This window comes from Euleptes europaea, chromosome 1 (assembly GCF_029931775.1).
Source record: "Euleptes europaea isolate rEulEur1 chromosome 1, rEulEur1.hap1, whole genome shotgun sequence".
Classification (NCBI taxonomy): domain Eukaryota; kingdom Metazoa; phylum Chordata; class Lepidosauria; order Squamata; family Sphaerodactylidae; genus Euleptes; species Euleptes europaea.
This window is the reverse complement of record NC_079312.1, coordinates 135,614,350-135,642,168: the sequence shown is the minus strand read 5'-3', so window position 1 is coordinate 135,642,168 and position 27,819 is coordinate 135,614,350. Positions and strand designations below refer to the sequence as shown.

The 27,819-nt window shown below is 42.7% G+C and overlaps 1 protein-coding gene across 4 annotated transcripts in view; it reads right to left on the bottom strand.

The window, feature by feature from the left end:
- BAIAP2 (BAR/IMD domain containing adaptor protein 2) overlaps positions 1 to 27,819 on the bottom strand; it is a 187,232-nt gene that overhangs the window by 20,337 nt on the left and 139,076 nt on the right. For all 4 annotated transcript variants that reach the window (XM_056867021.1, XM_056867018.1, XM_056867020.1 and 1 more), the window contains exons 7-10: positions 9,630 to 9,782; positions 3,317 to 3,544; positions 2,146 to 2,347; positions 228 to 429 (exon numbers count right to left, since the gene is read on the bottom strand). In XM_056867021.1, the coding sequence (XP_056722999.1) occupies positions 228 to 429; positions 2,146 to 2,347; positions 3,317 to 3,544; positions 9,630 to 9,782 (785 nt within the window). The remainder of the gene's footprint in view (positions 1 to 227; positions 430 to 2,145; positions 2,348 to 3,316; positions 3,545 to 9,629; positions 9,783 to 27,819) is intronic.

Genomic DNA, 27,819 nt, shown 5'->3' with positions numbered 1-27,819 from the left:
AAGCACAACCGTGCCTTACATGGCTTCCTCCTATGTTGTCCCCCCACACTGTACGTATGCTTTCTGGGTGCCGGCTCCCTTCTGTGGGCCTCCCAGCAACCCCTACTCCCTTGCCTTTACAGGGAAAAGAACTGAAAAGCAATTGCCAAGTGCTTGCTTTTTTCTTGGCTACAAGACAGGAGATCCACACAGTTCCATAACCTCAGAGCCAAGACAAAAAAACTTACAGTTTTGTCTTCTCGCTCTCGCCGTAGTGCCACCCATCCCTTGCCTCTGGCACCAGCAAAGTAATGAGGTCTCCCTCCTTGAAGCTCAGAAGGGTGGTGTTATCTCCAGCAGCATGAGAGAAAATGGCTCGTACTCTCGTCCTGCCATTCTTCTCCAAGCCTGCGGCCATGGAGCTAGAACGTGGCAGAGTCTTGTTTTCGGCTGCAACAAGGAAACAATGGAAAAAACAAAATATATATATATCAGGCCAAGTGGCTCTTCTTTAATCACGAGCTGACCAAACAATGGTGTATGAGAAAATGTTCAAAGATTTACTACACATATCTATCTTCTCAACTGCAAAACCATTTGCTGAGACCTTTACTGAAAGTTCTTTGAACAAAAAACAAAAGTTTTGAAAAATATAGAAATAAAAAACAAAGGTAGCATTTTTAACTTCAGTGAAAATAGTCCTCTAATGTAGTCCTCCACCAGAACCAATGGGTTGAAATTTAATCAAAAGAGTTTCCGTCTAGACATTAGGAAGAATTTTCTAACAGAGCGGTTCCTCAGTGGAACAGGCTTCCTCGGAAGGTGGTAAACTCTTCTTCCCTGGAGGATTTTAAGCCGAGGCTAGATGGCCATCTGTCAGCAATGCTGATTCTATGACCTTAGGCAGATCATGAGGGAGGGCATCTTGGCCATTTTTTGGACATGGAGTAGGGGGTCACTGGGGGTGTGGGGGGGGAGGTAGTTGTGAATTTCCTGCATTGTGCAGGGGGTTGGACTAGATGACCCTGGTGGTCCCTTCCAACTCTATGATTCTATTATTCTAAACGAGTTCAAAGTAACGATCCAGCACCAGAAAAGTGAACACACTCATGTATGGGATCAGTGATTACCCACAAGGCCCACTAGAAGGAAGAAGGGACATGCAGGAGAAGCATTTAATGGCATGCACTTTAAATGATCATGACACATTTTGCTGAGATGTACTCAGAGAGCCTCTCGTGAAGTGTAAGCTACATAAGCAGTAAATTATGGTACCCAGAAAAGCTAATGGCATCTCTCATAATTGTGCCATATGGTGCTGAGGGAAATATTCATAACTACTGTTTAATAGCTGCTGTCTCATTAGAATCCTTAATTGTTTCAGGCTTTGGGTGCAAGGAAGAATTTTTTAAAAACACTATTACTTTGCCTGTTTGCAAACCAAGCTCTTTGGGGTGTTTTGCGTCCAAGATTTCATTCATTAATCTGACCATTTCCCTCTTGATTATGCCACCAAAAGGGAAAAAAGTGAAAGGTGGAGTGAGTCTCTTGGCAAAATACTCACACTGAGCCCACTCCTCTTCAAAGAAGGTACAGATGAAGAGTTATGCTTGTGCAACATGACAAAGAATGGAGCACAAACAACACTTATAAAATAGACACTCTGTTCTCGCCGAATGCCATGAGCTTTTCCTGCTTGCACCAAGCAAGATCTCTTGTCTGTTGCTACAACTGAGCAACAGCAGTAAATATCTGAATCCAGGTTTTATCAGCCACTTTAAACGTGGCAAAAAAAATCACTAGATTGCCAGTGTTAAAGCTTCTTTTATGATTGCTTCTGATACGATATATTAAGAACAAGAGTACAGAGACAGAGACTACTTGAGATATGCAGCACATCGTACAAATGTGGCCAGGTCTGCTTTATTTGTATCTTCCAGGCTTCCAGAAATTCTACCACCATAAAGAAGTAAATGGGCATTGAGAACAAGTTTTGAAGCTTTTAGTACCACCCTGCAGCTTTTAGTACCACCCTGTTTCCCAACGCTGCTGCAGCAGGAGCTGCCATTTCTACCCAGCATCACAACAGTGACTTGCTCCCAAAAGTGGAAACTTGCTAGAAGGTTCCCCTAGAGCCCATCTATCTCTCTCAGAAGAAAGACTTACTGGTTGCGTAGCTGTTTTTCGGCATGACACTTTTGCGCACAGGAAGCGTGTTGGAGTAAGTGTCACTCAGTTGCTTCTGTGGATGAGGCGGGGATAAGGACTTAGGCTGAGGAGGCTTCCTGTCAGACCAATGGTTGTAATCTTCACCTTCTGAGCCCGAGACACCATTCATCACTGGAATGGTCTCTTGGGCGGACATTCGCTGAAGAAAGCAAGAAAAAGACCAAAATACTGTGAGATTCAAGCAAAGGAGAACACATAGTAGAAAACTCACTGGTCAGATCTTACTAGAAAATATACTGCAAGATTTAACCCCCTCTCCCAAATACAGAACCTACTACTACTACTACTGTGTGTAAAGTGCCGTCAAGTCGCAGCCGACTTATGGCGACCCCTTTTGGGGGGTTTTATGGCAAGAGACTAACAGAGGTGGTTTGCCAGTGCCTTCCTCTGCACAGCAACCCTGGTATTACTTGGTGGTCTCCCATCCAAATACTAACCAGGGACGACCCTGCTTAGCTTCTGAGATCTGACGAGATCAGGATCAGGCTAGCCTACTACTACTACTACTACTACTACTGTTTTACTTTGCATCTTTGTGCAAAAATTTCCAAAGGCACAGTTCAAGGTAGCTTACAATGCCTTCATATTTCAATGCATAACTCAGATCATTCATATTATGTTTAAAACAGGACTAACTTTCAGCTAAATTCATGTTGGACTGCAGCATACAGATTATTATATACTACTGAAAATACTGAATAGCTTGATACTGTTCAGTTCAGTTCAAACATGTCAGGGTAAGGAGAGCAGGTTCATTCTTGTCACAACTGTAGTTTGTCTGTGACATCTGAATGCAGCCTTGGATGTTATCATCAAAAGGTTGCTAGCTTCATTCGGTGCCCTGCTTTCCTGCAGACAGGACCCTGGACCCCAGGTTCTCAAAAAGCCCAATCCCTGAGTAACCTTAATGACCTTGCTTTGTGAAAACATATATTCTATAAGTACGAGCGCAGCACAGTCTGTTTTCTTTTAAACAGCCCTGGGCTTTCTAACAGCAATCTAAATCACAAACATTCTGTCTTATGTAACTGAGCAAGAGATGGTTCTAGGACCAAAACGCTTTGCAGAAAGCGGAAGGTATACAATCCTCCCCTCACACAATACTTACTCCTACAAAAGGTGCCAGCTCTGGTGGGACTGGGAGTGGTTTGGCACCAGGGATAGGATCAGAGATGACGAGGTTTGATTTTGATGTAGAGAGAGGACTGGGCATAACGGTTCCATTGCTGCTGATGGCCATCTGTTGCATGAGCTGAATGGCACGGTCTGGGATCTTGTTGGGATCGGAGCAAGCCTGCTGCCACAGTGGGAGTTTCTGTGTCAATATTTCTCTTCCCTGAAGTTTGCCAAAAACAGAAGAAAGTCAGAGCACAAGGGGACCCACAAAAATATTTCCACCAACAAAAAGTGCATGACAAGTAGTAAGGCCAACAAACACAGAGCTCTCTGCCTCTTCAATGGATCCTCCTAATGATTACTGGATTCTAGGAGTGATAAGTCAACCGTGAATTTGTAGCTTGGTTTGCTTCACACACTCACAGACACACACGTAATATTTATTCACCGTTTATCTAGTTAGGGCAGTGAAGGAGATTCATTTGGTCCTGTGTGAGCTATAAACAAGATAAATTCCAATAAAAGAGATCAATATATGGGTCATGATAGCTGATGAGCCAGTTAAGGGCACATTTATAAAGGAAAGGGAGGGTGAAAAGAAAGCAATTAATTTTTTTGAGTGCATCTTGAAATATTCTGGTTGCAGGTCAGTCTAAAGCACAGCTGGAAGATAGCAGCCAACAGTGGGGTTAAGGAATGATCTCATCTTAGGATTTTTTCCCTGAAGGGAGTGATCTTATCCCCCTCCTCCACCACCGTACTCTCATTGACCAAGTTTGGGGCTTCTGCTGCCATTAGGGACACTGGAGAAGTGGAATTTAAACAGCAAGGTTCAGAACCTGGGAGGAGGAATTCTAGCAGGCACTGAGCCTCAAGAAGTAGGAAGGAAATGTGCACAGTACTATTTAGTGTCAAGATAGCATAGGATTTCTGATGCTAGGTCACCAACTGCTGGTATATAAAAGCATATCCTTTAGAGCCAACAGGGCACAATCCTGTCCTTCACAGTGATTTACGATTAAATCAGAAAACTCCCTTGATACACAGATAGCTTTTTCTCTAGAATGTCCCCATGCCAGCAAAGCAAAACCAGCTGTGTAGAGTACATAGCTGATGCTACACACAATAGCTTGAACCTCCCCTATAGCAGCAGTGGTAGTGAAAGTATCAGCAGGGGCCAACTTTCTCCGAGCAAGCGCAATGCTTCTGTATTGTTGAGTACACTGTTAGGTAAATTAGGGTACATTGTTGGGTACATTAGAACCCCAATAGTTCCAGTGGCATTTTATAACAACCAATGCCATATGGTACAAATCACACAATTCTGTGCAGGAAAGCCTTTGGAACCAAGGTTAGAAGAGATGGTATGTGCAAGAAATGTAAGGGGGTTTTCACTTAAAACTGTAATGTGTAAGGGCAGGTGAGGAGGGGGAGCTTGGAGAAAACAACTCATCCATAGCATAAAAACGTGAAGACGCTAGGGAGCCAGAATGGTGTAGTGGTTAAGAGTGGTGGTTTGGAGCAGTGGACTGATCTGGAGAACCAGGTTTGATTCCCCATTCCTCCACATGAAGCCAGCTGGGTGATCTTGGGGGTTAGTCACACTCTCTCAGCCCCACCTAGGGAGCAGGATACAGCTGCCATGCTGACATCAGACTCTCAAGGCTTGGTCTTCCTCCATTCCAAAGGGAGACGTGGGGGACAGGGGTATGAGGTCACACAGGACTTTCTCCCTCCAGCTCAGGCTGAGGGGATGGAAGAGGGAGGGATGTGCCTTTGCTTCAAAAGTTGTGCGCCTAGTTGTTTATTTGAAGCGAGTCAGGAATGCTTTGCCAAAGAAGGGGACGGGAAGAGATTTCTGTCTGGTCAAGTGAAAAGCAACCACTTGACATCTCTGTTAAAGCACCAGGACCTGCTTTCCCAGTGGTTCAGTGTTCAACATGAAAGGTTAACAGCAAAAATAAAGTGGAACTCTACCACACATGGGACACTGCCTCAGAAATAGCTTGTTCATGGAATACTGCTGTGTAGCAGCAGGGTGCTGTCAACGCGCAAAGTTGGTTACTAGGCTGCACAGCCCAACTGCTCCATAGCAACAATAGTGTGTGTGTGTATAAGGAGATCCCAGAATAGCCTTCAGCAGGCTCCAGGCAAGCATAGGTTAGTTGGGAGTGGGGTATGATATGGGGCAGGTGGATTACAGCAGAAAGAAGATCTGCTAGTGAAGCATAGTGACTTTGGAGTTAAGAGAATGAAAATATGCGGTCTTTCGCAGAGCTTGGCATTCTGGGGTGGGAGAGGCTGCCTGTGTAAAGGTCTGTGTGGCTCAGTTTAAATGGGCCGGTTAACATTTGCCACGTTGACACCCTCAGCAGATCCTGATGGTCGGATAGCCTGGACAGGGGTGACGGCGGCTGCGAGCACTGTTTGTACCAGTCAGCTGTCTTTTCTCTTGCATGAACTGTAAATTGCAATGCCTTAGGAAGGTTTGCAAGAAAAGAGATGTTCTCCTTGGGCTCAGCTAATGAAGGACTGAAATCCCTAGACTTCCTACTGCCCAGCATTGCTAGGTCTGAAGCCCTTCCTTCTATTCTAATTAAAAAAAACTAACTAGTCTATAATCCTAGGGATAGGTCAGAAATGTCACAAACAAGAAAGCAATGGCCACAGCAGGGGAATATTAAAGTGACAAATTGCAGGCAGACTTCTGACTTTCCCAGTACACTGCAAAGGAGAGCATGAAACCTCTCTCTTGGGGTAGTTTACAGTACTGAAAAGGACAAAAGGCACAAAAAATGTAGCACAGCAGGGGTTTTTTTACCCATTTCACCCCAATGCATCAGGGTTGTGTTGAATAAGATAAATTTCTGCACAGAATATCACTTCTGAGCAGATGACAATGGACTCCACATTTAAATAATCACATACCATGAGCAGACATGCATTTATGTGCAAGGGGAAGCCCAGAATTATAGGAGATGTTCACATGCAGTGAAAGAGACATACAGATCCATACAGAGTCAGTGCAGTCAGACTGTAGCAGTCAGACTGTAGGAATAGGCTCTCGGGGGAGCCAGGTTCAAATCTCCACTCTGTCATGAAAGCTTGCTGGGTGACCTTGGGCCAGCAATTCGCTCTCAACCTAACTACCCTCAAAGGGTTGTTGAGAGGATGAAATAGGGAAGGGAAAACCCTGTATCCTGTCCTGATCTCATTGAAGGAAGGGCAGGATAAAAAGTACCATATGGAATACCTAAGGTTTCCTACACAAAAACAATATCTGTGTGAGAAATTCATGTTATGGTGGCCCTGCACTAACACTCCTCTTTCCACCTCCTGTATCCCAACTCCTGGGTCTTACACAAGGGGCAAGATTGCATATTTTTTTAGCAATGGGGGTTTGCCTAAAGCCACCCAGTGCACTGGTGGCAGAGGTGAGATGGAAGCAAAGGGGTCTGTGGCTCAGTGGCACAACATCTGCTTGGCATGCAGAAGGTCCCAGGTTTAACCCCTGGCACCTGCAGTTAAAAAGACGTGATGTGAACGACCTCTACCTGAGACCCTGGGGAGCTGCTGCCAGTCAGAGTAGACAATACTGAGGGACCAAGGGTCTGAATCAGGATAAGCTAGCTTCATGTGTTCATGTGACATGTTTAATCACTTTACAATACAGGTTTGAAAAATACAGGAAATTCAACTGTCATCCTAAGTACCTCAAAGCTACAAGACTCATGTGAGGCAACTGTCCTGCCAGGGCCCTGCTGTGAGCAGTCTCACTGCTGCCACCACCACCCTTTTCCCACACCAGGGTCTCCCAGTGGCCAGTCTTTTACGTATCTTTAAAAAAAAAACATTCAGCCACAATAGGGGATTTGGAAGCTCTTTAGACTTAATCTGGACCATCAGCTGAAAATCTAGAGCGCTCGACGCCACATTTTATATTCTTGCTGGAAGTCATGAGTATGCTCTGGGGAATGCCACTCCTGCCTGAATTCCATCAGAGGCTTAGTGGTAAAATACAACCATTAATCTTAGAGGTTGCCTGTATAAATTTTCCCCTTGAGAGCACCCACATCTTTCAAAATAAACAACCCTTCCATTTGTAGACAAAGGAGCCACTTCTCAACATGTTTATTAGGATGCGAGTAAGCTTGGTTTATGAAATATGCCAAGCTTTCCTCCATTGAGTCAGGCTCACTTATTTTACCAAAAACAAGCAAATAGTTCAGAAAATAAAATTGGCTCCTCAAACTGATGTCAGCCACAGATCTCGATCAAAAATGCACACACACATAAAAAAGGGGGGAGAGTTAAGCAACATCTTTTACTAGAAGTTCATATGCTGTTCTCTCTACAGACTTAGAATACATATTACACTTACACCCACCCACAGTATGGAGCAGCCACCTGCACAGATCCCCATGCAAAGCAATTGTTTTTCTGAGTGTGTTTTTTTCCCTTAAGAGGAGAGATTACATATAGCAAATGTAAATACAACTAGATGGATAAAGGGAGTTTCTTTTCCTTTATTGGAATACTGTAATAGGTTGTCCTAAGCCTCAAAAATGTAGACAAATGAATTCTGCCTGCCCAACCCTGAAAAGGGAAAGAGGTTTTATTTTTTTTGTGTGTGCATTACATGCATCTATAACACACAAAAGCCCTTCACATATGTTGGTAATTGACTTGGCATATATTACTGCCTGAAGATGTTTATGACTAAGCGGGACTTTTAAGTTAATCCCTTTATTATCCAAAAATCTTTTTGAGTTTTGCCAGATGGGTACTGAAGATGATGAGATGAGTGATATATTGTGGGAATGTGGCTATACTACCTCATACATATACATAAGCAATTAAGTGTAGAGTATGTTTGTTCATAACAATACCAGCAGGAGCTAGCTGACAGGGGAAGAAAAAGTTATTTCTCTGCTGAAGAACCAGGATAATAGGCAGCTATTACAAGGTGGAAAAACTGCTCTAGACTGGTGCAACATAGAGATGATTTTAAAGTATATTCATATGGCTATCAAATGACAAAACTACAAATACATGGTGAATACAGCATCCTGCTGAAATTTGAAGTACTTATCCATGCCTGTCTACAACTCAATTCCCCTTCCATTGCTTTAATTAATATACCACTTGTGACTCATCTCTAGGTATGTGCTAGCATCCTATTTATTCCAGATCATTTTCCTGCAGCAGAATACTTGCATCGTGTTGACTTAGAGATATACAATGCCATCCTAGGCAGAGTTACACCATTCAAAGTTAGTGGGCTCAGAACGGTGTCAATGCTGAGGATTTCATTGATAAAGGGTATTACACTAACAAAGTGAGATTTCTTTCACATGTATGTATTCTTTGTTAATAAAACTATAGAGGAGGGACCCTCAGATAAACCTCCCCAAGGGATCAAAAAGGACAGGAAAAACAGCTGGATATGCTAATGGTAACATAGGTGTTATGCTAGACACAAGAGGTGAAGTAACCAAAATTATATGGATTGGGTGGGAGTTGGCACCTACCTACCTTCAGGCTCAGCTAAGAAACTATGCATCCACCTCGGGCCTTTTGTACAACATCTCTTTCTGCATTAGAACTGGAAGGTTACATTACAAGCGGTGGTATGAACCGCCACACTTCTGTCACAGTCCAATAGTTTTTTAAGTTTACAGACACACTGTAACCTCCATGCTTTAATTACCCAGCAACCTACAGCAGGGCCCCAGAAATACATACTTCATGTCTTTTCTGCAGCAAAATTAATATCTGCTTGAAACAAGGGATGTATGAAACACAGCTATAAGAAATTAGAGCTTCCATGGGGACACATTAAGTGCCTGAGAGTAAGCAGAGGCATGGGCGAAGGCAGCAAAGCATGGAACACACTGACATGTATACTTCTCTGTTACCACTTTTTTTTTGGCCATTCCTGAATGTTCTATACTCTAGGAATTACATGATTCAAGATGCTTCGGGAAGGGATAGGTAACATCCTCTACAGAGGAACTGAACATTCTTTGCCTGCTGGCTCCTTAAAAGTGGCTGTAATTGGTGGGCCACAACTCTTCCTCAAAATACATTTACCTTAAATTTACCAACCTACCTGAAATTACTCAATCTGTTTACAAGTGATGTCATACATGATGAGTAGGATTTTAAGGTCAGAGAGGAAATAAGCATTGCCAAGTTCATATCTGGATCTCTTAGGACCACTTACATGGGAGGGACTTCTGTCTGACTGCTTTTTTGAGCAGATTATTCCAATTGCTGGGCTTACCAATATACTACTAGCTTACCTTGGAATGGTACACGAGGGAATTTTTGGCCACAGCACATTGCTTCTCCACCAGGAAACAGAATCGCCGCCTCTCTTCTGTGAGTGCTGTCTTGTAGCCATCAGACACGTAGTTCTCCAGCTCACCTTGCTTGTTACTGATAGCTTCAATAAACTATGAAGGAAAGCAAAAACAAGTGGCGATTACTTCAGTGCACAGTCTGAACGCCAGCATATCAAACTGGGCCTTTTATCTTAAGCCATATCATCACTTAGTGATTTGTATGCAGCAGAGTTCTGTAGAACGCCGGAACCCGTGGCATTCCTTGTAAGAAAAGGAAGCAGAGAGATCAGCCTCCCTTTGCTGCCGAAAAATGTACAGTTCTTTATACAGTTTAAAGGCTGGACAGCAGGGGGCACTAGGCAACAGAACATATGTTGACTTGAGAGCATATATATTACCTCCCCCTCACCAACCATCCTTAGTCATCTGACCTCCCCCACACAAAAGCTCCTGACTCAGAACGTGGGCTTCAGATGTTGTGTGGGTGGCAGAAGAGCAGAGAGATTCTCTCAGCCTCCCTCCTACTTAGCCCTGCACCTGGATAGTGCTTGTTTCCTAGTGCTGATCTCCCAGAGATCTCCCAGAATTACAAACTGGCTACATTGCTTGTACCAGGTTAAAGTGTTTTAAAAGACAATCGCTCAGGCAAGAAAGGGCTTAAGCACAGTTGTCCTCTTAAGATGTTGCCATCTGGGTGTTAAAATCTACTTCCTTCTCCTCAGTCTAAAACATGAGGGGGAAAGGGACAGGGAAGGAAGAGAGGTGCGCCCTTTCCACACCAGAGTTGAGTAAGGCATATGTACCTTGTTTCATACGCCGCATCCCACAAGCCCCTCCTGTGGGAAGATCACTACCTGACAGATCCCCACAGAGCCTACTGTTCCTTTTACAAAAAAAAAATGTATTCATTGTGTCAAACACAACGCCCGCTCACATTAGTTCACCATACACCCACATAGAGACCAATACGCTCTAAGGAATCCTTCCTCTCGGATCTTTGGGTACTAGAAATCCATCTTCAAATCTTCATTTCATCCAGTAAAGGGAATAGTGGGCTATTCCCTGTGGATTTGTCAGGCAGTTATCTCCCAATAGCAGGGGGCTTGCAGTATGTGACATATGAAACAAGGCGAATGTGCCTCACTCAACTCTGGTGTGGAGAGGGCCCCTCTCTTCCTTCCCTGTCCACTCCCCTCATGTTTTGGCAGGGAGGAGAAGGAAGTATAACTGAATACCCAGATGGCAGCATCTTAAGAGGGTGCCTCTCTTTCTCCCCTTAACAAGGCTGCCAACTTCCAGGTACGGCCTGGAGACCTCCCAGAATTACAATTTATCTACAGATTACAGGGATCACTTCCCCTGGAGAAAATGGCAACTTTGAGGGCAGACTCTATGACTTCACATCCCTGCTGAACTCTCTCCCCTCTAAAAACTCCAGCCCGCAGGTTCTGCCCCCACATCTCCAGGGATTTTCCAACTTGGAGCTGACAACCCCTATCCCTTTGCCTGCTTCTGCCAGAGGATCCAGGGGCATCCAGCTCATGAACCTGATGTGCAGTCTCAATAGCTGGAAAGACCAAGTAGTACTTGAAAGAAGAAATTCCCTTCCTCAAATGCAGACTGGACATCGGTATGAACCACGCTTGCCCTCTGACTACACCATTAATGAGACACAACTAGATACAACAGGGGGTTCAATGCATAATTATTCATGTGTAAAGGAGGGGCTGGGTTTTTTAAAGTTAGAATAATGAAGCATGTGTGTGAGGGAAACTAAATTCCATCCGTTCCTACTTTTTGCTTAATTGCGGCCGGAAGCATTTTTTTCTCCCAGCCCACTCCAATGCTAGAAGTGAGCCAGACTAGAAGAAAAATAGATTTAAAGCCAAGGAGTACAGCTAGGTGGGAAGAGAACAAAGTTCACCTATACGCTCCATAAAAACATACTCCACTCCTACTTTACACATGAATGGGCAGATAACTCCCTCCTCCAAATTGTGTTCTAACTATGAATTCATTTGTGTCTTGTACAGATTTCACTTAATGGTATCTGCTGCTTTCTCTCTCTTTTGTTATAAGTGCTGCTCAGGTGTATGAGACCTATGGTATGATCCAGTTTTCATTTTATAATGACTGTAACTCCTGTCTCTCTCTTTCTTTTTTTGCTGTCAAGTCTCAACTGACTAATGGCGACTCGGTATGGTTTTCAAGGCAAGAGACATTCAGGGGTGGTTTGCCATTGCCTGCCTCCACCTCGCAACCCTGGTATTCCTTGGAGGTCTCCCATCCAAATACTAGCCAGGGTCAGGGCTGAGGGTGTATGACTGGCCCAAGGTCACGCAGTAAGCTTCCATGGCATAAGTGACGATGTGATCCTGGGTTTCCCAGGTCCTAGTTCAACACCTTAACCACTACACCATGCAGGCTCTCCTGTCTGGATCTCTGACTTCTGTTAATTCACTGGCAAAATCACCTAGCTTTCTTTTCAGCAGTGGGGGAGATACACTGACCCCCTGATAACGTGTATGAATTCAGGGTTCCTTTTCAGCCAACGAGTAGAGACATTCTTAAGAATAAAGTTTAGTCAATTAACTATTTTAAAACATATGAATCAATAAAAAAATTAAACCTACTGCCTGATTGAGAAACTCTTTAAAAAAATTAAAAACACAGCTACTTGCAAAAACAATACCGGCAGCTGGTGCCATCTTAGAACAAGCATTCCCATATGTGATAGAAAAGAGGAGGATGCCTCTTCTAAAATACTGCATGCTAAGACATATATCTACAAAGGAGGTGTGCTTTTTCCTTCAGGAATTGGTTATTATTCTTATGAAGATTTAAACAAGTAATCGATTGAAACACATCAATTAAATTTTTTAAAATTGGATAACAGCCTCCCTTTCTACAAATATATCCAAATGACTAAAGAGCAGTGTTAAAATTAAGAGTTACAACCTTCTAATAATATCCTCCACTAGGGTTGCCAACCTCCAGGTGGTGGCTGGAGATCTCCCGCTATTACAACTGATCTCCAGGCAATAGGAATCAGTTCCCCTGGAGAAAATGGCCGCTTTGGCAATTGAACTCTATGAAACTGAAGTCCCTCCCCTCTCCAAACCCCGCCCTCCTCAGATTCCACCTCCAAAATCTCCAGGCATTCCCCAACCCGGAACTGGCAACCCTATCCTCCACAAATGTACTCAGACTTGCTGTAAAGTGTTCAAAACCTTGCCCTCCACAGTTCCCCTGATTAGGGTTCCCAAGTGCCCGCTTATGGCGGGTAATCTACCGGCCATTGCTCCTCTTGCCCGCCCACTCTCAGCTGTAGGAGGGTGGAAGTAGGAGGGGAAAGGGAGGGGGAGCCATCCTCAGGAGCCCAACTAGGGCTGCGGATAAAAAAAGAAACCCCAGACGACCACCCCAAGGTGTGAGGAAGGAAGGCAAAACAGGCTGGAAAACTGCGCCCCGTCCTCCTGCAGCGCGAAACAGCTGATTGAAAAAAAACAGATGATCAGGGTGGCTCTGGGAGGAGCGGGGAGTGTAGTTCGAGGGTAGGAAACAAGGCGCGCCTTATCTTCTCCCCTCCTGCTCCTCCCAGAGCCTCGAGGCAGGAGGACGGGGTTAACTTTTCCAGCCTGTTTTGCCTTCCTTGCTCACGCATTGGGGTGGTCGTCTGGGGCTGCTTTTTTATCCACAGCCCCAGTTGGTGCTGGATATACGTCATCACGTAGATGATGCTGATCTCCGCCCCCAACCCCGCCTCCCTAAACCTCCCGCCAGTGGCAAAGAAGGACCTGGCAACCCTACCCAGGATTCCATGGTGCACTGGTATTAAATGGCTTTCATTTTCACTTCCCTTGTATTCCAAGGAAGCTTGTTTTTCACAATATAGTTATTTTGGGCACATATTTTTTTGCAACAATGCAATAAACATAAAAGTTTTGGGCTTTTTTAAGTTAAGAAAAACCTTGAGTTCAATTTTCTTGCACTGTTACAAGTTCAACTTGAACAAGCTGCTTAAGTTAACCACTTCCCTCAATCAACATTGCATCATTCACTGCATTATTATGTACACAAATACACATTTATGCTGGATATCTCACAAAGCTGTTCCATCACTCTCCTTTTCAGTGTCTATCAGCAGGGGCAAAAAAGAGTGTGACACATCCCAAGAAAGGTTATACTGGAATCTTGTGGGAAAATGAAAGATTTTGTTAAATTACGTGGGCGATACACGAGTCAGAGGCGGAGTTCAAACGATAGCGTTTTATTGAGATTCCAACTAGAGAACTTTGCTTATATGCCTGCACATCCCTGCAGGCCACGCACCCCCAGTCCACGATTGGGCGGCTGCTGCCCTTGCAGCCAATGAGGACACACAAGCACTCGAGTCTGTGATTGGACAGCGGCAGTCCTTACAGCCAATAAGAGCACGCAGCTCAGGAGCCTGGAGAAACGCCAAGCTCAGTGGAGATACAGCTTCCCGCTGTATACATAACAGATTTCATCCTCATTTATCTAATTTACCGATAAAGAGGGGCATTCATCAAAGCCCAGTTGTCCAAAAGAAGCTTTGTGAAAATAGCATTTCTGGCAATAAACTGTTATGTGTCAAGAGAAAAGATCCACCCAAAATTCAGAAATTTAGAGCATGAGTAAACATTATATATTCAAAATCTAATGCCTGGTTATGTGTCCATAATGTGTTATCAGATTCAATTTGTATCAACCGAGGGGTAAAGCAAGGTTGCCTCCTTTCAGCTATGTTATTCAGTCCATCAACAGAGATATTGGATTTGGCTACAAGGGAATCAGATTTGATAATGGGTTTAAAGGTAAGTAAAGCCCACTATAAAATGATGCTTTACATGGATGATATTATCATATTTCTAACAAATACAAAAGAATCTAGCATTTCACTTGAATCTGTTCTGAACTCTCTTTTTTTGACAATTTTGGGTACAAATTAAATATTGATAAAACAGTTGTACTACCTTTTAATGGTTCTTTACTAGAAGTTGATACATTAAATTGGATAAAAAAGATGAAAACAATTGGCAAAAATACCACTTACTTAGGCATAAACATAGGTAAAGACAACTCTTAACATTTTGGAAGACAATTTTAAACCAGTGACACTTGATATTAAGCAGAAACTCGTATTATGGAAAGCCTTTAATCTATCAATTTTGGGGTGCATCAATGCTATCAAGATGATATTGATACTTAAACTTACTGCTGGAAATCCATATATCATTAGTGATAAGACTTTAAAGGAGTGGCAAGAGTTACTTAAAGAATTCATTTGGAGATTTAAAAAACCCTAAAGTAATGTGGTCTATAGCTCAATCAAAATGGTCTTCTGCCAATCTTGCTGTTTCCAGTATAAAAGCATATTGTGGCACTGCCAAACTCATGTGGATCAGCAGATGGTTAAACACAGTAATTCATTAGACCTAGTATTCGAGCAAAACACTGTTAATAGGACACTGTAAACTTTTTTATGTCTCTTGCCTTGATAGAGACATAAGGAAGAGAGTGGACATAAGCAGTAATGTAGTATTAGATAATCTGTTAAAAGTCTGGGACAGGTATATAAAGAAATCGTGAGAGGGAGGGGCAGTTCTGGATAAGAGGGTTCGGGGGTGTCAGGATGGGGAAGGGGCTAGTTATGGCCCGGAAACACCTTATGTGGTCTGAGCCTTTAAGCTTTTTTAGTATGTCTCCAAAGGAGAGGGGCTGTGGCTCAGTGGTAGAGCATCTGCTTGGCATGCAGAAGGTCTAGGTTCAATCACCGGCATCTCCAGTTAAAGGGACTAGGAAAGTGGGTGATGTGAAAGACCTCTGCCTGAGATACTGGAGAGCAGCTGCCAGTCTGAGTAGACAATACTGACTTTGATGGATCGAGGGTCTGATTCAATAGAAGGCAGCTTCATGTGCTCATGTGTTCAAACTCTCTTCTAATATTTCATCTTTTTCTGGAGCAAGGAATTAGATAAACATCAAAGATTCTAATTAATGAAACTGCATAAATGGGGAAGATTTAACTTAAGACTGTTATAAGACTTCGATGGATCAGAACAGTATAATCCACTATGGGGGGGGAGGGAGAGGGAGAGGGAGAGGGAGAGGGAGAGAGAGAGAGAGAGAGAGATTTCATATTTTTCTGCAAACCCAGGGCCCTTTTCAGGTTTGTAGAAAGATGTGTCTTGCCCGTTCACAGCTCCAGTCACCGATTTGAGTATCCAAAGATTTGACTGACCGCTGTTAATATATAGATGATGAACCACATAAATTTACTCAGAGGATCAGGCTTTACGTTATATAACAACAGATGAGGTTTGGAAATTTGCATTTTCTCGTGGATCATCTTTCTCTGCATGTTTGAAATTTAAGAAAAATATTTACAAAATGGTCCACCAATTTGATGTTACCCCAAAACATATTGCAAAAATATATAGCTCCTACTTGGTATTGTCATGCGACTTCAGCAGACTTCTTACATATGTGGTGGCTTTGTCCAAGAGCAGCAGAATGTTAGAATAAGCTTGTTAGTCTGTTAAACTCTGGACTGAACATTAGCATCTTGCAAACTCCTGAAACTCTGTTGCTGAACTGTTCCTTTGGTTTTTGGTAAATTAAAATTATATTACTAAATTCACTTATGACAGCTAAACTGGTTTATGCAGTGCTAGAAGTCAAAAGAAACCCCAAACATTCAGGTTTGTATTGATAAATTGAATGAAATGTATTTGAAAGTTAAAGCTTACTTTTTTTGTGCACGGTAGAAATTTTATTGTGTTATTGTCTGAACGACTGCAAATTTGTTGAAGTAATATAAGTTTTTTTCTCCTTTCTTCTTTTTTCTTCTCTTTTTCTTTGTTATGAGTTGTTTGTTGTATGTATGTAAATAATATTAAATTAAAAAAAGGTTTAGGAATTAGAAATCCCATTTATTTCAGTGGGAGAATTAAACATATATTTATCTGTTCTCTGTTGAAATAAATGGGATTTCAAAGTCCATCGCTTTATCTAGATCACACCCCATACAGCCACCTATATCTGGCAAACCTGTCTATGACCAAGAGCCACTGACTACCATCTGACTCTTACTGCATCCCTTGACTTTTAATTGTCGCAATATTTTATGTGCATTGTTTTGTTGAATTGTACTTGCTAGTACATCTGCAATTACTTTGGAATAGTTGCAAGGAAACACAATTTCTTCACTTATTAAGGATTTTGAGCCTGTCATGGTGTCATTCTTCGCTGGAAAAAGGCAGAAACTGGAATGAAATATGTTCATTTGCTAAACGTATTTGGCTGACCTTCAGATTTACTTTTGTCAGACTTCTCTGATATTTCCCCAATGGCTTTCTAAAAATCTTAATATCACTAAATAGAAAGCCAGGAGGGCGTAGTGGTTAAGAGCCGCGGACTCTTAATCTGGTGAACCAGGTTTGTCTCCCCACTCCTCCGCATGAAGCCTGCTGGGTGACTTTGGGCTAGTTACACTTCTCTCCAAACTCTCTCAGCCCCACCTACCTCAAAAGGTGCCTGTTGTGGTGGGGGGAAGGGAAGGAGATTGCAAGCTGCTTCAAGTCTCCTTAAAGGTAGAAAAAAAGTGGGGTATAAAACCAACTCCTTTTCTAAATGTCAACATTCACAGAGTATCATATACCATAATCAATGTATGCACAGTTTCCTCACTATTTTATACAAGCCTTTACTGACAACGGGCAGTATGCAGATTTGATGAAACAGGTGCAAGATATGTTTTTAAGGCCTAAAACCAAGTGTTTTGTGCTGCTGCTTCCCACTATGCCTCTTGCACAGGTTCTTGAGAAGAACCAGCAGGGAGAATGCATTCTGAAATTAGAGAATACACTCAAGTAAAATGTATGAGAAATGTTTTTTAAATGTAGAAGGAAAGCCAGTCAAGGAACTTGATGTAACCATGCAGCCCTCCATATCTATTTGATAATGTAGCACTCAGAGCTGTTACTGTATATAGGACATATGAAGAGAGAGCAGCCATTTTCCATACTGATGCTCTCCACAGCAGTGTGACAGTAATCATGTCCAACCAACCTTTCTAGGCGTCTATCGAGAAAGCCCTGACCTGAACGGCCCAGGCTAGCCTGATCTCATCAGATCTCAGAATCTAAGCAGGGTTGGTCCTGGATAGTACTTGGATGGGAGACCATGAAGGAATACCAGGGTTGCTATGAAGAGGAACACACATGAACACATGAAGCTGCCTTATACTGAATCAGACCCTTGGTCCATCGAAGTCAGTATTGTCTACTCAGACCGGCAGCGGCTCTCCAAGGTCTCAGGCAAGGGTCTTTCACATCACCTACTTGCCTAGTCCCTTTAACTGGAGATGCCGGGGATTAAACCTGGGACCTTCTGCATGCCAAGCAGAAGCTCTACCACTGAGCCACGGCCCCTCCCCTATGGCAAACCACCTCTGTTCGTCTCTTGCCTTGAAATCCCTACTGGGTTGCCATAAATCAGCTGTAACTTGATGGCTCTTTACACACACACATGCTGAGAAAACATGACACAAGATATATTTTCTCTTATGAGAGAAATGGTCGAAAAACTAAGCTGGAAAAGAAGGAGCATGTGCTAAATCCCAATAGGATTCCAGTCAATGAAATGCATCTGTGGTGTAGTTCCTGTTGACAGTAGCCCTGAGGCACATCAAGGGCCTTAAATATGTATGGTGAAGAGCATGCAAGAAACAGTAGCTATGAGCTGTCAGTCAAGAAGCCCCTGCCCCCCCCACTTCAAATCTCACATTCATTTAACATTGGAGATGTACTCTGTACATGCAAAATATTGTTAGCATAACAATCTATGCCTCACATACTCCACCCTTGCTGGAGGGAAGGGAAGAGAACACTCAACCATTACAATTGCCACAGCCAAACAATCACAGAATGAGGAATTTTGCTGTGTGGTTTCTCTTAGCTCAGGTTGGGAAAGAAATATTAGAAATTAGAAATATATATATATATATATATTAATTTGGAGTTCTGAACTAACAAGTAATCACTGCCTATTGGGAAATACAGTTTGTTTCTACAGCTTTACAGTCTTCAACAGTCCCCTTCAGCCATGCTAAAACTGCAGCTCCCAAGAGGCATAACACTGACTTGCAGGGAGTCATTTAAATTTCTTTTCCACAACAAATCTTTTCACTTCACTTTCTTTAGGAAACTGTACAAATATGACATATGATTTTTGATAAACAATAATCAGGTGTGTCATTTCACTTCATGGTATGCTGTGCTTGTCCCTGTGGAAGACTCTTCAAAACGTTTTTTCTAGATTTCCAACAGGAACTTTAACAACACCGGAGGAATAAAAAAGATGTTTCGCCAAGGTGAGGGGGAATCCTTGTTACTCAACTCCCACTCCACTTAAAGTGACTTTAAAATAATTGTCGAAGGCTTTCACGGTCAGAGTTCATTGGTTCTTGTGGGTTATCCGGGCTGTGTAATCGTGGTCTTGGTATTTTCTTTCCTGACGTTTCGCCAGCAGCTGTGGCAGGCATCTTCAGAGGAGTAACACTGAAGGACAGTGTCTCTCAGTGTCAAGTGTGTAGGAAGAGTAATATATAGTCAGAAAGGGGTTGGGTTGAGCTGAATCATTGTCCTGCAAAAAGTATCAAAGGTAATGTGCTAATCATTGTCCTGTAAGTATCAAGATAATGTGCTAATGAGGGTGTGGTATGTTAATATGGAACCATTGTATCCTGAAGTGATCTGTTAATGTGTGAAATCCAAAGCTAATCTGCATGGCTATTGTTGACTGTAGTCTTTGTTAGTCTGGAGGTTTTCAGGACAGGAAGCCAAGCCTTATTCATTCTTAAACTCTCTTCTTTTCTGTTAAAGTTGTGCTGATGTTTATGAATTTCAGTGGCTTCTCTGTGCAATCTGACAAAACAGTTGGTAGAATTGTCCAGACTTTCAGTGTCTTGGAATAAGACCCTGTGTCCTGTTTGTGTCAGTCCATGTTCAGCCACTGCTGATTTCTCAGGTAGGAAAGGTATTCTTGCCATTTATTAAAGGAGTCACTGATAGGATGGAGAAACTTTTGAAAAAACATAACCTACAAACAGTGTTTAAACCCACCAAGAAAATACAACAGATGCTACAATCAGCAAAAGACAAAAGAGACCCCCTCACCTCTGCAGGAGTATATCGTATACCTTGCAGCTGTGGACAAGTTTACATCGGGACAACAAAACGAAGCATACAAACAAGGATAAAAGAACATGAAAGATACTGCAGACTTGGCCAACCTATATATTACTCTTCCTACACACTTGACACTGAGAGACACTGTCCTTCAGTGTTACTCCTCTGAAGATGCCTGCCACAGCTGCTGGCGAAACGTCAGGAAAGAAAATACCAAGACCATGGTTACACAGCCCGGATAACCCACAAGAACCATTTAAAATAATTGTTTAGTTGAAGATGTGCAAAAATAATTCTCAAGACGACTCTCCAATGGGACACAAAAGAGACTTCCTGATATGTTGTTAAATCTAGTAGCAGCACTGAACCAGGGAATCCACTATGACATATCGGACATGAAAATGGCTGGCAGCTGAAGCTGGCAAGGTCACACACCAGGATGTTGACCCATTTAAGAGTCAGGTAGCAGCCTCAAGTGGGTTGGAGAATGTTCATGCTAAGTTCACACAAGGTACAGGCATGTCAGAGGCCATATGTAGAGCTGCCTACAGACCTGAAGAAAAACATCCAGTTCCCTTTGAGGCATGGAAGTAAATTAAATTACTTGGTAAGTAATAGCCTATTGAACATCTATTAAAGGAACAAGACGTTTTTCTTCAGGCCTGTTGGCAACCCTGAGTATAGGCTCCTTTCAACCTGGCCATCCGTAAATAAAATTAGAACAATTTGTGACATTACCTCAGGCAAGATAAAAGCAGCACATGGCCCCCAGCCAAGCCCCACCTGTACTGAGAGTGGCACTTGTCCATCCCACTACTACTAAGAGCCCAGTGCTAGGCCTAGGACATTTCAACAGCAGCCCTGCTGCTAGGATACAGGGGCTGGCGCAGAAGTGATCTTGGGACAGTAGAAGTTGGGCCTGGAGAATCCATGGACAGGAGCCAGCTTGGTGGCCCACAAAAACTGGGAATTGGCCCAGGGTTTAAATAATGATCAGTGATTTCATCTGCTAAGCAAAGCACCATAGCAACCTCCACCCAATCATTGTACTGGTCAACAATGAACCCCCTGGCAAGAGCCATGTGTACTGTTTCACAAAGTAGCTGCTTTACAGAGAGGCTTAGACTATGATAAGCTTGAGAAAAATCATCTAATCATACAGATGGTACTACCCATAATGTTCAAAGTCATGGGGCAAACCAGGTCACTGGATTCAAACTCTGAAAAAAGCAATACTTACAGGATGTCTGGTAGCACTGTTCCCTCTTGGTTTTATATACCAGATGGACTGAATTTGTACCTTTGTTTTTAACTGCTCTAAAAGCTTGTGCCCCAGAAGGAATTCCTCAGTGCCCAAGCTGGCCAGTCATTCAGAACAAAGACCTGCTCCAACTATGTCAGTGCTTTACACTACAACTGCATCCCTATCTTGAACTCGCCTGAAAGCAAGCTCCAGTGAAATCAATGGGATATGCTTATAAGCAGAAGCACTTGCAGTCAGGATGGACAAGGAATTTTTGTTAAGACATATTCATGCCTTTCATTTGCACAGGCAAGCTGACTATAGTATCTCTAAGCTAATACAGCTCAGATGATAAAAGACTGGAGGAGGGGGGGGAAAGAGGGAGGAATTAAGAGATCTGGGGGATAAAAGGAAAATCTGAATCTTAGGGGGAAATATATGTTATCTCCTGAAGACAGGGCTTGATCTAGGGGGGTGAGGGGGTCAGGTGCCCTGGGCGGTGGGCAGAGAGGGGGCAGCGGCAGGAGGTGGGGGAGGCTCAATTGCCCAGCAGACATGGCTCATTCGGCAGTGCGCGCACCCCGTTTCCCTGATTAGGCTGCTGCTAGGAGGTGGTGGGGAAGGGAGAGCGATACCCTGGGCCTCAGAGGGGAACTACAGTCCTTGGTAAGGTAGAAGCTGTGGCTGTTGGTCAGGTGAGCCTATGATGAGCAAAGAGGAGGGGAGCTAAAGGTTCCTGAGGAGATGTTCAAATATGTCAAGTTCTATGCAGTGGGAGACATAGACCTCCAGGTAACCTTCCTTGGCCTCGCTAATCTCCCCCTCCTTCCCCTGGCCGAGGCACCCTCTGAAGAAGAAGAGTTGGTTTTTATATGCTGACTTTCTCTGCCACAAGGAAGAATCAAACCGGCTTACAATCACCTTCCCCTCCTCACAACAGACACCCTATGAGGTAGGTAGGGCTGAGAGTGTGTGACTAGCCCAAGGTCACCCAGCTGGCTTCATGTGGAATGGGGAATCAAACCTGGTTCTCCAGATCAGAGTCCACCTGCTCCAAACCACCACTCTTAGCCACTACATCACGTTGGCTCTTCTCTGCTCTTCCAACTGCAAGACCTTCCAATTCCTTGTCTTCCTGCCCCTCCACATTTCAAGCACCACACATGGACAGTGGCCATGGTAGGCTTTGGACATGCATGACTTCTGGGGGTGGGGGGCTTAGGGAGCCTTCTAAACACTCACATGGGGAGAAGAGTTTTGGGGGCTGGTGACCATTAACAGTTTAGAGTGCCTGATGCGCCCCTCTCCCCCCCCCCCCCCGCTTTGTGCTCTGCTGAGGCTAAGCCCTAGAGCAGCCTGGAGTTGAAAAGGGTGGAGAAGAGGATGGGCTCTTCTCTTGCCCCTCCCCGCACTTTAAAACTGGGAGCTGTGTTATGCTTGGCTTTGCCAAAGGCCATAAGTAGACCTGCTACCTCATCTGATAGACTTGGCCTTCCCCAGAGCCTGATTTTACACCTTAGGAAAGGGGGGGCAAGAACGGAGGGCCTGTTCACGTGCGTTATGTGCCATCATGTTGCTTCTGACTTATAAATCAATGACCTCTAAAACACCCTCTCGTTAACTGTCTTGCTCAGGTCATACAAAATGAGGGCCGTGGCTTTCTTTATTGAGTCAATGCATCTCATCTTTTCCTACTGTCTTCAACGTTTCCTAGTATTATTGTCTTTTCTAGTGTGTCTTTTCCAGTGACTAAAATACAGAAGCTTCAGTCTAGTCATTTTAACTTCTAGCAGCATAATTATCAGATAAAGCTTTTCTTGTGCTGTACTTTATCAGGCTGCAAAGGAGTGTGAGGTGTTTGGTGTTTCCCATGTGAAAATTATGTGTGCTGAATTTAAAAAAACATGTCAAGGAAAAGGCTAAGCTGAAAAACTTTCTCCCTGGGTTGGGTTTTTATGTGTGCAGAGGGGTTGAGGGAATATTATAGATAGATAACAAACATTATAGATAGATAAAATAATGTAAAAGTATAATTATTCATTGACAGTTCATAGAGGTCAACATAATATATTCTATCATTTAAAAGAGTTGTTGGTCATATATGTTGATTATATATGTATATATAAAGAAAAATATGTTTACAATATATGGGGGCGTCATTTTGTACTTTTGCCCCCCTTCAAATAAAATGTAGATCCAGCCCTGCCTGAAGCTGGTGACTAATCATTCATCAGAAGCTGCGGCTTATACTGAGAACTCCAGTTGCATTGTAAGCAGAATCTCTATTGTTCTGTAATACTGTATGTGTGTGTGTGGGTGGAAAGGTGGAAAGGAAGGGAGCTGTTCATATAACTAACTCTATGGATCAATGTGAAAGTCATCATCTCTGCTGCAGCAGCAATGGGCTGTTCATAAGCAGAATCTCTGCTCATGGGGATATACAGCTTTAACTCTTTGACTGCTTCTTTGTTGGGAGAACGTCTGCTGTCGTCGTGACAGCATGAAAGTGGGTAACAGATTCAGACTGGCCTCTCCAAAATATCACATCAATCCAACAATAAAGGCACAGAGACAGAGAGAAGGCCCAGAGTTCAATTTCTCTTCCCCCGCCACTGTGCATGATAGAAAACCAGAACAATATTTCTTGCACAAATCCCTTTTCCAATCTATAAAGCAAACATAAATACACGTTTGTGTAAGCACTTGCACAAAAAGTCACAGAAGAGCAGTGACCTATAAAAGGCATGTATTCACCTTGGTTATCTTCAGCAGAGACATTAATTCTTCTTCATACTTCATAATGATAAAAGCAGAGGAAAGGTTTGTATGGATTCAGAGTTTGCCATTTATTCTTCACATGTTTAGCAGCATGATGTAACTTGTTTATGTAACTTACTTGTGATGGTTTGTCTGTATGCCACGTGCTGCAGTGTCGTGGAAACAGAAAGAGCTCTCAAAAGGGCAAGAAGCTAAATTAGCACTCAAAGCAAATACAGAACTCCAAATTCTTGCTCAACTGCTTGGTCATGTATACGTCATTGAGTTAATCCAGCTCATAGCTGAATGTTCCTTGTCTTTCTGAGTGGATAACAGTTTGAGGCTTGGAGTGGCAAGCTTTCACAACAGAGAAATAAACAATGCGCTATATCCCAGGAGCTATTTATTTGAATCAATAGCTAGAGCTTTGGTTTTACAAATGGAAAACACAAGTTCAAATCCCTGCTTGGCTGTGAAGGTCACTGGATGATCTTTGGCAAACTGCCAACCTCTTGGCCTATCCTACCTCAAAATGTTGTTGTGAGACTAGAATTCTATTCTGAGGGATGAATGGGGGCCATTTTGTTTGCAATGTTTGACAGCCATACCACTTGAAACTCAGAGAATTCAATAGGGAAGCAAACGCTGGAAACAAACACTTTAAAGAATTCATTTGAAGGATGTGAAAATTAGTCTTCATGTGTTCAGAGCCGGCTCCATATAGGCCTAGTATGGGACAAATTGTCAAATAGTATTTGCTATGTTTCAAATTATTGGCAATCATTGGACCTAAAAGGGGTGACTCATTAACACAGAGAGATCTTGGGCTTTGAAGTCATTCTACATAAGGCCAACCAGATGCTAATTTAAACTGTATGAGAGTATTTGAACTATTGTCAGCAGCATTTTGAAGTCATATAATTGCCAATAATTTTACAAGGCAACTCTTTTATTAAGGTTTCTAGGCGTGAACAAACAGTAGCGTCTGAGGTAGATGCAACATCCCCCAATCCCTAAACTAAAGTTATTAGGACCAGATGTGGAAATGTCATTCACTCTCTTCCCCAAGTGTGAATTTACCTCATTGGCCTTAACCCTGATTAACATAAGTCATATTTATTTCTCAGTTAGATATTTTAATACCCCTTAGAGTTATGTCGGATGTACCAACATATCCCTTAACTGTAGTTAAGGCTGGCAGGAGGGGGAATGTATCTGTGAGATGAGTGAGATAGTGCGCTTGTGTATGCCAATGCCAACCACAGTTAATGGATTAAGATCTTTACATTAGGACAACATGCAGGTCCGTGAAAGTTGCAGATGCTAAATAGGGAGGAGCTGCATCAAAGAACACAATTTTTTTTTAAAGTATGATTTATTTCACTTCACAAATTTAAAGACAGTTTCCTATATGGAAATATTCAAAGGGGAACAGGGAGCAATGGGAGAGGTTAATAATTAATCATGTGCACAATTTAAAGCTATGAACAATTAAGAGACACAAGGTCAAGTTTGGCCATAATTATTGGGTGCAGAATTCAGCTCCCTGAAAATTTCAGTTTTCATTTAAAAGAGAAAGCAAGTTTCTAGCCATTAAGAAAGTGAATAGTTTTTTGGAAGGTTATTTCCCCCCCCCCTTTATTTACAATGTGTCCAATTGAATAAAATACAATCCAACGATACCACACTAGAATTGGCAGCAATAAAAATTTGGAAAATGCAATACAATAACACATAAATAAAAGTTATAGCTTATATGTTATTTGCTGTGAAATGAAATAGGTCAGATTTTACAATCGACAAAATAAACACATCAGCACAAAGACTATGAAAAGCATTGGCTAGTGCACTTAAAAGAACTAAGACGTCTATTGTCTGGTATCTGAAGCCGTTGGCTTGCACTAACCACTGGCCTATTCATTCAGGAAGAAATCCTAGATGAGCTATTTTTCCTAGAACCAGCCTAGCATTCAATATATTTATAACGTACTGATAAAACTACCGTAATCACTGACAAAAAAAACATTATTATAGACAATTAACATCTGACCCCCCTCTCCCCCATACCTTACCTTGGCATGTCTGGCTCCAACTACTCCCAACATACATACTTCCCCACCTACTTCTTCAGGCACAATAATTAAAAACGAAAGGCTCTTCTCCTTTTCAACGCTGTCACCTGGCCTCTCTGTCCAGGTTTTCATGAAGACAGAATCACTGACCCCTGCATCTCCATGGACATGAAGAAAGTGAAGAAATTTTTGACAGCATGTATATAATGCTCAGTCATGTCTCAGGACCTGGAGGAAGCTTCAGTGCCTTGCCTAGTTCTTTGCCTGTCATACAAACACATGAAGCTACCACACTGAACCAGAACACTGTTCTATCCAGTATGGTCTATGATGACTGACAGCTGCTCTCAGAGGCTCACTACACGATATGTTTCTCTACTTGTTTACACTAGTTTGCCCATGTTCCCTGCAGCCATACAGCAGCTGTGGGGAACCTCTCAAAAAAACAAAAGGGGAGCACTAATAGGCTCAGAACAGTGCCATGGGGGAAGAAGGGCTGCCTCCCCCCCGCAGCAGTTTTCTCATGTGAAAACTGTTTGGGGGGGGAGTTATTTCACTGATTTTGCTGCTGTGTGTGGCTGGGTGCTGCAGGAAACACAGGAAAATTAGGGTAAACAACTGAAGAAATATATTGTGTAGTTTGCCTCTATCTCAGGGAGTGGTGTTTCATATTAACCACTATGTACATTCGTGCCGTCAAGTCACAACCAACTTATGGTGACCCAGCAAGGGTCTGTCAAGGCAAGTAAGAGGCAGAGGTGGTTTGCCATTGCCTTCCTCTGCAAAGACTTCCTTGGTGGTCTCCCATCCAAGTACTGGCCCAGCTTACCTTCCGAGACCTGAAAAGATCAAGATATACCATACTGCCTTCCCTACATTACCCATCACTGATGCTTTAACTGGAAAAACACACAAAGTATATGCTAAATCACTAACAGTGCAATCCTAAACAGAGTTTCTCCAGTCTAACCCCATTCATTTCAATGGGTTTAGGATGAAATAACACTTTATTGGATTGTACTGCATGTCAGAAACCTGGGGCCTTTTGCATGCAAAGTAGGTGCTCTGCCACTGAAGAATCATGCAAAGCAAGCAAATACACATGAATTTCCTGTTTTGCATAATTTGTACAGATCACAAAATTTAGCTTTTTTTTTTTTGCTCAGACTCAGTTTAGATTTTTGTTTTAAAAACATGGGTTTCACACCCATGGAGAGAATCAAATGTGACAGTATAAGCCTAAGAAATAAGAAATGCTTACCAATTGAGGAAGAAGACTTCCCTGCCAGCAAGATATGTAGCAGTGTAGCCTGTAATTGGGAACTTTTGGAAGCTGCACCTCTTGGCTCTTACACAAGTGGATAGGAGCTAAGACAGTCCAAGCAGTCTGGTTAACTCTGGTGAGAAGGAGTGGGCACTAACCATACAACTTCTTCAGAAAAACATGTTCTTAAAATCATTAAATATATGGGAAGCTCAGCTTAATTTTTCAAGGTGAGTGAGCAAGAATCACTTCAACATGAGTGGAGTTACTAAATGGCCAATTAATTTAAGACAGAGTTTGAATCTCTACATACTCATACAACTATCACAAAAATGACAGCAAGGAGACGTAGCAATGCAAGAGATATATACAGACACACGCCCTGCACTGCACTGGGTGAAGGAAGAAATGATTGAAAGGCAACATGATATGCCACTATTAAAATAAAGCAGTTAATGCAAATGACTGGCAGGGTGACAGATATGCGCCTTTCACTATGATTACTTAAAACAGATTTGCTACTCAGAGCACTAAACAGTTTGTGACAGCAAAGAGTACTCTGCATCTCATCTGTTACTGCCACCAACAATTATTCCCA